Source organism: Echiichthys vipera, assembly GCF_963691815.1.
Source record: "Echiichthys vipera genome assembly, chromosome: 8".
Lineage (NCBI taxonomy): Eukaryota > Metazoa > Chordata > Actinopteri > Perciformes > Trachinidae > Echiichthys > Echiichthys vipera.
Window position 1 is genome coordinate 20,988,597 of NC_139833.1, and position 12,155 is coordinate 21,000,751.

The following is a 12,155-nucleotide window of genomic DNA, read 5'->3' on the forward strand; positions in this document are numbered from 1 at the left end:
TAAACTGGGGAACACGAATGGTCCCGTTTGTCTGCAGATGATCATGTAATCCAGGAATGACTTCTGAGGTGATCCGCTGCTTGGTTGAGCTCTGTCCCTGGTAAGGTAAACACCATAAGGTTACAGCTGTTTACAAGTTGAAACGATACGTCTCTGGTTTACTGTTAATACAGACGAAGACAATGAAAATGTGTACAGTTAATACGTTAAAAAAATAAACGTAGGCGGCCAAGAGTCGACTCCTCAACCTTCTGATCCGCAGTCAGATGCTCTATCCCTTAGTGATGGTCAACAATGCCCATTATTACATAAACATACTTCTGGTGGATACCACGGTCCGAACGCGACATCTGCCGGCCGATGAGGGCACTGCGGACAACGAAGAGCAGTCCTTTTAAAACACTGTACTGTTCCTTTAAGAAGGTCATGTGACCCACATGTGAAGCACGCGGGCCAGTGGCGCAATGGATAACGCGTCTGACTACGGATCAGAAGATTCTAGGTTCGACTCCTGGCTGGCTCGTATCTTTTAAATTAATTTTGAGAAATAATTCATTATTTTGATTATTCGGTGGCACCTGTCGGTCTAGTGAATCCGTCATAACCAATCCCATTGCATATCACTACCAAGATTTGACCAATCAAATGCTGTTCTGCTATTTGTAAAAACCAATCACCTTGGTTGTACCTTTCACGATTGGACCAATGATAACAAGTAGATTCACCAGGATTGGTCCTGGGAGCCGCCCCCCACAGACACCATCGCTTGAGTTTGCTTGAGTGCCGTGACTTTGTTCCGACGGACATCTTTTGCTCCATTTTTGCTAAGTTCACTGCTATGCTGTCTCGAAGTTATGGTATGATAACCGTACATTACTGACGATGTGGCTTATTTCCCTTAACTTAATTGCTGTCCTCTGTGTCAAAGTCTGTACATATTTGTTTTTATTTCGATCCTCTTTTCCCATTCCTTCCTAAATATTTATTAATTATTTTAAAATTCTTAGTCTTACTGTGATATGTGATACAGAGACAGCAAACTAGGAGTTTCATTGCATCGACAATTTGTTTATTTCTGCATAATATGACAATAAAGCCTATGTATGCTTGTATCTGGAACTTTAAGTAAACTAAAGTGAGAGAAACTAAGGTAAAACGTGTCCATCGACGTACTTACCTTGTTTGTGATACAGTCTTTTCAAATAAACCAGTATTAGAGAAAAGATGTTCGTAGTTTAATAAGGTACGTTAGCTAATTGTTCCTGTCGTTCGTCAGCTAACGTCAGATTACGTGCATACGAAGGACTAGCTTGGTTACGTGATGGCGCAACGAAACGTGATTCGTTGTAGCGAGACGCCACCTAATTGGTCAAATCTTGGTCGCTCTATGCAACGCGATTGGCTCCTGCCTGATGGATCCGCTGGACAGGCAGGTGAAAGCAAATTTTGACAAAAATTAATTTCTGTACAGTAGAAATGAGAAAAGAACGAGCTAGCCAGGAGTCGAACCTAGAATCTTCTGATCCGTAGTCAGACGCGTTATCCATTGCGCCACTAGCCCGCATGGCAAATGTAAAAGTCCCAAGCAAATTTGTTTTTTAAGAAAGACTCTATGAAAAATGGAAAATGCCGGTGGATCTGACGTCAAAGTAAAGCGGTGAAGATATTCTACATATAGCATATAGCTACACTTGCAGTGGCGCTGCTGTATGTAGATAATCATATATATAATACACTGACTGTGAATACGTAGACTGCCTCGTGCAGAAATTCTTAGACATTAATTCTTTTTAGACAGTTCTTACATCATTTTCAAAAGAAACTTAATATCAGTGTATTCAATTTCTGACTCGTGGTGTCATCTTCCTCTAAAAAAAACCTCTCGTTGCCCGCAATGCCCTTATCCGCCAGCAGATGTCGCTGTCGGTCCTTGATATCCACCTGAAGCTGCATGTAACAGTGGGCATTCCTGACTACGGAACAGCAGATTATGGGTTCGACTCCCGGTTGACCCCAACAATTTTGAACATTGTTATCTGGCCTACTTAGTAGATATCGATTAAGACGATCGGAAAATCAAAAACGTCTAGATTCAGCTTGTGTTGAACATGCTGGAATCGGTTTGTGTTTCTCATAGCACCTTACCAGAGGAAGAACCCACCCTCCAAGCAGCGGATCACTTCAGAAGTCATTCCTGGATCACAGAGGATCATCTGCAGACAAACGGGACCACCTCCGCTCGCCAGTTTATATAAAGTTTATGTAAAGTTTCAAATATGTGTGCTATCATCAAGTTTAACGCTTTTTTGTTTTTGTATGTGCCCCTTTAGACATGACTGAGATGATCAAATAATACAATATTGTTAACTAATATTAAAAGCTGATCTACTAAATATATATTTAATTGTCTTTACTGAAATCGAGATATTATATGAATGTACCCCATTCCACTATAAAGGAGAACTACATTAAAATGGGAATGATTGCCGTTGGAAGGAGCTGGCGGATCTGACGTCAAGGTAAAGCGGTGAAGATATTCTACATATAGCATATAGTTACACTTCCAGTGGCACTGCTGCTGTATGTAAATAATCATATTTATAATACACTGACTGTGAAGACGTAGACTGCCACTTGCAGAAATTCTTAGACATTCATTCTTCTTAGACAGTTCTAACATTATTTTCAAAAGAAACTTAATATCAGTGTATTCAATTTCTGACTCGTAGTGTCATCTTCCTGTAAAAAGCCCTCGTTGCCCGCAATGCCCTTATCCGCCAACAGATGTCGCTGTCGGTCCGTGATATCTACCAGAAGCTGCATGTAACAGTGGGCATTCCTGACTACGGAACAGCAGATTACGGGTTCGACTCCCGGTTGACCCCAACAATTTTGAACATTGTTATCTGGCCTACTTAGTAGATATCGATTAAGACGATCGGGAAATCAAAAGGGGATAAACCAAAGAGATACAGTTATCTGCAGGAGATTTGATTTCAACACAAAAGGCATGTGGCTCAGAAGATACCTCAAACACAGGGTTAGCGGTTCGATTCCCGGCTCCTCATGTCCGGGTGTCTGTGAGACAGACGCTGCTCCCCAGGTGCTTTACAGAGGCCCACTGCTCCTAATGCTTAGGATTGGTTAAATCCAGAGGTTAAATATCACTATGATGTGCGTACAACTGCATTACAATACATTTACACTTGACATTACACTTTGCATCTCAAATCACACATGCAGCATCTTATCTGGTCCTGTACATACAGTACAGATACTGTACACCAGGCTATTAAACATGAAAACACACACACACACACACACACACACACACACACATAAAATGAGCCAATGAACAGTCAGATGACTTCATCTATCCTGGTGGAAGCGTTGGGTTTATGTTCACTTGAGATACAGACACAGAAACTTGTGAACGGCAGGTCAATAACCAGTTTTTCATTAAAATCTACGTAATATTTATGACACTTTGTTACAAAGATTAAAAGTATGCATTGTGTTTGCTTCTTTTGACCAAAATCTTCTCCCTGGTGATTGTTAAAGTAAAAAAAAACAAGATAAATGAGAACATGGATCTTAGCTGGATTAACCTAAAAAATGTAATTGATGTGATGATGACTATAATGTAATCATGTTATGTTAGCGACTCTGGGATATATAGGAGGGATATATATTTAATAGTTACACAAATAAATTGTCTCTATGGCTTATTTGATGAGTGTATTTGCTGAAAAAGACCCTGGAATGATTTAACGCTTTAAGTGATTTCACCTTAAGCATACACACCTCCTTCCTCTGGACATACTTCAACTCATTTAGACATCTTTGATAAACTGAGCAGCACGGCCTGCATAATGTCCACCCACAACCTGCCCAAATGTTATCAGGATTTCATTGTTGTCTAGGTTAGAAATGTTTTTTATGATCAAGATATGGGATTGATACTATAACATAACGTACTTTACCTTTAAAATGAGAAATGTATAGAAGATTGAGAGCTGAATTCAACTGTAAAAAAAAAATGTTTGGATCAATAAATCAATGCAGTTAGGGAGGTATTTGTTTTGATGCCAGGGAAAAAGACGAAGTACCAGAGTCCCGTATGTCTTTTATATTATGCCGAAGGAGTTTATTTATACTTGATCAAGGAGAACAGAAGAGACGTCCACACTAAGTAGTGCATGGAGCCACCTCAATTTAAGAGTCGTATAGTTCCACTCCCGGTTGACCCCAACAATTTTGAACATTGTTATCTGGCCTACTTAGTAGATATCGATTAAGATGATAGGAAAATCAAAAACGTCTAGATTCAGCTTGTGTTTAACATGCTGGAATCGGTTTGTGTTTCTCATAACACCTTACCAGAGGAAGAACCCACCCTCCAAGCAGCGGATCACTTCAGAAGTCATTCCTGGATCACAGAGGATCATCTGCAGACAAACGGGACCACCTCCGCTCGCCAGTTTATATAATGTTTATGTAAAGTTTCAAATATGTGTGCTATCATCAAGTTTAACGCTTACTTGATCAAGGAGAACAGAAAGAGACGTCCACACTAAGTAGTGCGTGGAGCCACCTCAATTAAAGATTCCTATACTCGAAAGGTGGAGATGTGCTAACATCCAATTACCTATAATGCATAAACAGGAAGATTAAGAACCAGCTAGGAAATGCAAAGTGTTACCCACTGACTGAGCGTTACCATCTAACTCTACAGCTGTTTCTTCAACCTGCCAGAGGGTGAGATGGAAGACGCCAAGAGACACCATGGCCTTGGCGTGTTCCTCTGAGGGTCTAGGGCAGATTAACTGACCATAGAAATAATCCTAACCGAAAGTCCTGTAGTTATGGCTGTCCACTATAATACAGAGGGATTGATCATTAACTCACACAAACTGTCTAGGGAAATGAAATATTCCCGCACAGGTGTCATGGACATGTATTTGTTAGTTGTTGCGCTCTATGTGGATAGAACTGGACACGAATCTTTGAATACTTTGGAAGGAGATAACATTCAGGCAGGTGGAGTCACTGGTATCTCGTCCATCTGACACTGAGTCACTGGAGATCCTCTTCTGAATCTGTGATGAAGTGCTCAAAATCCAGATCTCTGGTGCTCTTGAGCTGCTCGGGCCGATCCTTGTTCGGAGGGTTTTACAAAAGCTGAGTGCGGAGAAAAGCTTGACTATAACATATTACACTGTGTGAACTTTGTTATACACAATAAAACGCATGGAAAGTAGAAAGGTCTACAAATGAAGATTACAATGAATATCCCACCCCTTTAACTTTTACCAGGACCAGGCGGTGTTTGAATCGAGCGTACTCGCGTGCCTCTGTAACCCCGCCCCCTCAGTTAACTCCCCCAGTGACGAGTCCTCCCAATGCGGGGGCTTTGTGGATGGGCACTGGCTGCACCGTGGAGAGAAACGTGTGTGTGTGTGTGTGCTTGCGTCCCTTGTGCTGACAAACAAAACCACCGACGCTCGGCTGTTTTCACAGCCGCTACACCCAAACAGCAGCAGAGGGACAGAGGGATTCGTAAAGGATGCACGCGTGCATGAGTGTGTGCAGATATTTGTTGGTCTTGAAGGTTTTCGAGGAATTAAAAGTGGAGTGATGGAGCTGCTGGCACACCGAGGGGCTGGGCTGTGACTTCCCGCATTGTTGCATGTTTCCTGGGATGGAATAATTTTCCTCATTCATCAAAGGACTCATTGATAGACTCTTCCACTCAATGGTGCTTGAACGGTAAGCAGCAGAACCCGAGGTGTCAGTGTTCAGCCTCTGAAAGCATCAACCGCGTGCATGCTGCATGCCCTTTGTTTTTAAAAACCCATTCATTCCTCTGTCTGTGTTTGTCAGCTGGTGCACACTTTGCTGCACGGCGGGTTTTTTTTTTAACTCCATTTACAAACACAACCACATTGGTGCATTGTCCCAGTGCAGAATGACCTTTGTGAGTGTTTGACAACAACATAAAAAAACCCTATTGTCGGTTCCTTGTGTTAGCAGAGAGATGGACAGCATCGGGTACACCATGCAGAAGAAGGCTGCAGAGCTGGAGCGGCTGGCGGAGGTGCTCGTCACCGGAGAACAGCTGAGGTAGGTCGGCCAGTCCCCCAGTCAAGGTTCCCGTTGACCCCGGGTGTGCATTTCAGGGCTCTCAGCTGTGACATTTTTCTCATCATCATCTGCACACTGACAGCATCAAGAAGACTGAATACCCGGGATATGTAAACTCCGTATAAATATGTAAATAATCATTGTTTAGTTAGTTTTAATGCTCAATCCGGCGTGTTGTTGTGGCCCAACTCAGTTGTTGTAAGCATGTTTGACTGCAGGTTAATGATCATGCATCCCTGCAAACTGGCACTAGCCTGCATACAGTTTCAGCCCCCCTGCAGCATGCACAGCCAAACAAAGGCCTCCACACATGCACCACCCTCCCCGTGCACACTAATGCTCCTCACCTATAGGACTGGCCCATTTCAGCCCTCGGCACTTTAGATTCTGCAGGATGATGTTTAGCTGTTTAAAGGACTGAACACATTGCTCCAGAAATACAGTGCCCTTTGAGCTGCACAGGGAATGATCAACCTGCAAATCATGGTCACGCCCGTTCATCCTAGAGTTGTTCTGCTAAACCCTGGCAGTGTTGTTGACATGCTGGACCATTTGACCTACCATACATAAAGAAATGGCCCCAAACCCTTGTGGCGGCTCGCGCCCCCAACAATGAATAGAGGCTCAGTAGGTAGGTAAAGCATGGCACCAATGCCAAGAATTTCAGCCCCTCACTGAACTACGAGGAAAACATGCCACTGAATTGTATTTTCCAGCTGGGTGGGATGGACTGAGTGCTGAAGAAGTACACACTGTCACATTGTTCTGTTCTGAAGAACCATGAAAAGAAACGTCACCTCAAGAGATTAATAGTTTGTGTCTGGACATACTCTTCTGCTTAGCATTCTCTGCTTCTGCTTAGAGTGTTTTTCTGTTTGCTGTTGTATACTGTGTTGTATACACTGTGTGTCCCTGGCACAGCTGTATACTGACGCTGCCAACTGGCAGTGTGGCTGGTGTCAGTGGACGATGGTTTGGTTGGGCCGTCTGTCTGAGTCCTCTGCCTCTGATACACTGCTGTTCTGGGGGAAAGGGCTCGAGGTTGTGACATTCAAGACCTGCTCTTGTTTGTCAATCTTTTTCTTTCTGCATATTGTAGAGACATAACAGTCTGAGAGCTGTTTTATCTAGGCTAGAAGTGCAGCTCCGGGGATGGCACTTTGGTCCAGACTGAAATACAACTAGTATTAGATGGATTACTCTGACATTTTCTACAGACGTTCATTGTCCCCACAGGATGATCCCTGTCATTGACTTTGGTGATCCCCAACATGAGACTGATACTTTTGCTTGTCTGTGAAATACGTCAACAACTATTGGATGGATTGTCATGAAACTTAGTACAAAAACTGACCCATGATTCATTTTTAATAAATTTGGTGATCCCTTAATATTTCTAGCACCTTCAGGTACATTTTTTTAACATCAGACAAAAGTGTCTAATGTTTTGATTCATGACAAAATACCTTGCCTGGGTCCAGACATTTGAATCTTCAAACTCCACATAATTGACAGGTTTGTCTGGGTCAGGACATGAAACTGTCGTTTCCCAAAAACAAAAAACAAAGAGCCAATGAGCGTCGCAAGGGGACCAACCACTAATCAGTTTGGACTAACATCTTTGTCAAGCTGCGTTTACATAGACAGCAGCACTCACTAGTCAGGTAGTTAAACTTGAGATTCTCCTGACGTCACTGAGAATCAGATATAGAGGAGGCAGGGAGCCTCCAAAAGACATGTGCCCAGGGGCCACATGGGACCGTGCCCCAGCTCTGACTGGAAGCCAGCACATTCATGAGCAGATAATAACAAGGTCGAGAGAGTCAAATCTATAATTAATTTTTTATGGACAAAGGCTGCTGCTTCTGTATGAGTGAGTGACAAAAAAAGGTATGACTGTTTGGACTGAAGTTGCATTGCACAAACACTGCACTAACTGTTTCTGATTAAGGATCATATGTAAGTGGCCTAAATCTGAATCGAGACACAGTATGAACACACACTGGACTGTTTAATGATTGATGTTCTCCCTCAGTGTTTTACCTTGACTCCCTGCTTTAGGTTTGTCATTTGATCTGAATCAATATTTCAGACCAGATGATGACATGAAAGAGAGGGAGCGCGTGAACAGTAGAATTCATGAGAGTTGATATGGCACACTGCTGGTATAAAAGCAAAGAGTATACCTAATCCACACCTTTGTTTGATCATTTAATCACAAGCTCATGGAACACGAATGACACAGTTCCTGGTACTGATAACAGTACACTAGCTGTTTCTTAATATCTTATCATGTTTGTGTCTTATCATGTCGCCTGCTCCTATTATAGAGCAGATATGTTTCAGGCACAGCGCTGAAAAAACAGACAGGAAGACGGACACCATGACACACAGACACATGCAGCTGCTGTGAGGCTTGTGACCAGTTCATCGCTGTGAATAGAGCGTTTGTTGCGCTGTGGCAGACTGTGATGGAGAGCCTGGGACTCAGCATCTTTATGATCATACTGAGAGCCAGAGACTCATTCAGAAACACTCCTGCTTCTCACTGTTGGATCCAACACAACTTTAGGGTATTCTATTACTAAAAGGAAGCAAAGCCCTTGTAACATAAATAAACATTTCCTGCATGGGGTCATGTGCTAATGGAGCAGAGATCGATATTCAGGGAAATCTGTAACGCCAATTCCCCACCTCAAGACATGATGATGGGATCTTTACCTTGTGAATGACAGCAGGAACAATGCAAGGACAAGCATGTAAAGCAGGGCTGTCCGTCAAGTCCATCAAAGTTAAGTCCAAGACCAGGTCCAGGCAAGTCTGAATCAAGACGAAGTCCAAGGGTAGTAGACCAAGTCAAGACCATAATATCTTTCATTAAATCCTTCCATTGCTAGTGATTTAGGAATTAAGAAGGATCTACAAACGAGAGGGATCTGTCATCTAACATCAAACTAATCAATGCATAGAACTTGTAAAGTTATGCACCTCTGCCAAGTTTTGTTGTGTCATTCTGATTCGATTTGAACAGTTTTAATCCAGGCTGCACTGTGTTTTGCAATGCCAGCTTTACAGACCGCTCTCTCTCACAACACAGCAAGAACTCACCACAACATGTCGTCTGACACCTAATACTGGCGTAACGAAGATGGATAATGACGCTTCCAGCTCTGTTTGAAATGACTCATAGTAGATGAGACTGAACCCCTCTGCAGCTGAACAGAGGAGGAGAGGGTGACGCCGGGCCTGGTTGGAAGTGAAAGCTGTTACTTGTTCAGCTGAGGTTGTTTGCTCAGTCAGAACAGCGTGTGGGTCCACTGGGCACTGTCACTGCTAATCCAGAGTGATGCTGGCCAGCTGCACACAGACTCAGCATGGAGAGGAACAGGCTAGCTGCAGGAAGCTCGGCTGAGGCTGTGGTGGGCTGTTTCAAAATCATCAGGGTCAGGAAGAGGTCACCTTGATATTGTGAAAGCAGCATCTAGGCCACATGTTATCATGCAATATAGTCAATTATAAATGTTTGTCCATCCATTCATCTTCAACCGCAATGTTTGTTCTTTAGGTAAATCATGTTTTCTACAAAAAGAAAATGTTTTTATTTTAGTGCAAATATCCAGGAAAAATGTGGAAAGTGCAGAAGTAATTTCCCAGTAAGGTGAACTACCTCGCCCCACATAAGTTACATTATGCAAAAAAAAGCATTGGTGTCATATTTGATGAGCTTTTCATGACGAACAAATCAGTTCGGTTGTTAAAAATAGTTACTATCAGTCAAAAAAACATCTTCAAACTCAACCCCATCCACGATATGGAAAAAGTAGTTCATACCTTTTGTACATCCAGACTTTACTTTTTCAATTCCCTACATTGTGAAACCTAACCAAGACAGGGTATCATAGCACCACAACAGCAACAATATGAATGGCAAAATACATCATACAAAATACTGTGTTAATTCGGCAGCAATTTAGTCAAGTGTTTGCGCAGCGAGCAGTGACCACTTCCTTTATTCTGGGCTGCGATGATGTTGAGTGCCTGGTACTAAAACATTATGAGCACATCAACCCAGTGTTAGTCTCTCTTCATTGACTCCCTGTTTACTTTATAATCCACTTTAAGACCCTGCTGATCTCCTTTGGGGCTCTTAATTGTCAGGCCCACCTCACATATCACAGACCTTATTGAGCAGCACTCAGCCCCTCGGTCTCTTAGATCGAATGACAAATCTCTCCTGTATATCACCGAATCACAACAAAGGTGACAGAGCCTTTGCAGTTGCTGCTCCATAAATGTGAAATCAGTTGTCGTTGGATATCAGATGCGTTCTCTCCATCTCTATCCCCAAAGCAATTTCAGTCAAAAGCAACTGGACTTGGTTATTTGTCTAGGAAGACGTTTCACCTCTCATCCAAGAGGCTTCATCAGTTCATGTACGCATCTGACCAGGCTGGGACTGGTCCAACTAACTGGTGTGGAGATCCAGGTATTTAACCTTTCACAAGGCCTATGATGTCACTGAAACCCTCCAAGTGCCAACGACCATCGCTAGAGTGACAGTAGCTGGTGGGAAGCATTTATGCAATTGCACTGCATGGCCCAAATGGCCTCCTGTGACTCCAACGGCTGTCGTTAAGACTCAATAGAGCACTAACAAAGTCGAAACCTACTTCCCACCAACGACTGCCACTCTCACGATGGTCGTTTGGAGCACAAAGGGTTCCAGAGACATCATCGGCCTTGTGAAAGGTTAAATACCTAGATCTCCACACCAGATAGTAGGACCAGTCCCAGCCTGGTCAGATGTGTACATGAACTGATGAAGCCTCTTGGATGAGAGGTGAAACGTCTTCCTAGACAAATAACCAAGTCCAGTTGCTTTTGACTGAAATTGCTTTGGGGATAACGATGACCTGGACAAATGAGAAGATTCACAGGCTCCCTCCACCTCTATTTTTAAATCTAGGTTAGAGACACGTTTTTATTCACAAGCCTCTTTAGCCCTAACTAATTTATATTATTATTTTATTGTGAAAACACAACTGTTAGAAAATACCTCAGTGCTTCGGTTAACTTAAGCTGTGTCTAAATGTGCTCTAGAAATGATGATATGCATCACATATAGATAACTGAAACAGAGACTCTCGTTTTTTTTTAAATTCCAGGAGGAAATCTTCTTAGTATTATTATTGTCATTTCAAATGAGCCTTCAGTCTTTTGATAATAAACCAAAAGTTTAACCTTGTGTCTTTTGCTGCCCTCCAGGCTGCGGCTCCACGAAGGGAAGGTGATCAAGGATCGGCGGCACCACCTGCGAACTTACCCAAACTGCTTTGTGGCCAAGGAGCTCATCGATTGGCTGATGGAACACAAGGAGGCCTCGGACCGAGACACGGCCATCAAGATTGTGCAGAAACTTCTAGACCAGAGCATCATTCATCACGGTAAGGCTCAGCTGTATGTGTGTCTGTCTGTCTCTCTCTCTCTCTTGCTCTCTTTCATGCTTGACATTTTCTGGAAACGGTCAGTGTCGCTTAATAGATGATTCTTCATTTGGCTCCACCATAGCGTCTCACTACCTGTTTCACATTTGACCACACACTGAAAACAAAGACACAACCTCTTAGTTGAAGTTTAACAGAGCCAGTTAAATATGAACTCATCCCAGGAGATAAATGATTTAATGATGTTTAGGTTTTACCGCCTGCTTTATACAAACATTATCAAAATTCCCATGATCCCATCATAATACACATTTGCTTGTATCATTAATTACACACTTCCTGGTCATAACCATAAAATTGAACCCTCTGTGCATGTGTGCGTGTGTGTTCAGTGTGTGACGAGCACCGGGAGTTCAAAGACCTGAAGCTGTTTTATCGCTTCCGGAAAGATGACGGCACGTTCCCGTTGGACAGTGAAGCCAAAGTCTTCATGAGGGGGCAGAGGATCTATGAGAAGTATGAACACGCACAAACACAAACACTCAGTCCGTTTGTTCGTAATGGAGC

The 12,155-nt window shown here is 42.8% G+C and overlaps 1 protein-coding gene across 2 annotated transcripts in view; it reads left to right on the forward strand.

Moving 5' to 3' along the window:
* Positions 1–5,427: 5,427 nt before the first annotated feature.
* deptor (DEP domain containing MTOR-interacting protein) overlaps positions 5,428–12,155 on the forward strand; it is a 33,435-nt gene continuing 26,707 nt past the window's right edge. Inside the window, exons 1-4 of one of the 2 annotated variants that reach the window (XM_083919022.1) lie at positions 5,428–5,769; positions 6,031–6,123; positions 11,410–11,588; positions 11,981–12,104. In XM_083919022.1, the coding sequence (XP_083775148.1) occupies positions 5,756–5,769; positions 6,031–6,123; positions 11,410–11,588; positions 11,981–12,104 (410 nt within the window). In that variant the 5' untranslated portion in view covers positions 5,428–5,755. The remainder of the gene's footprint in view (positions 5,770–6,030; positions 6,124–11,409; positions 11,589–11,980; positions 12,105–12,155) is intronic. The other variant, XM_083919023.1, reaches the window with a different exon arrangement.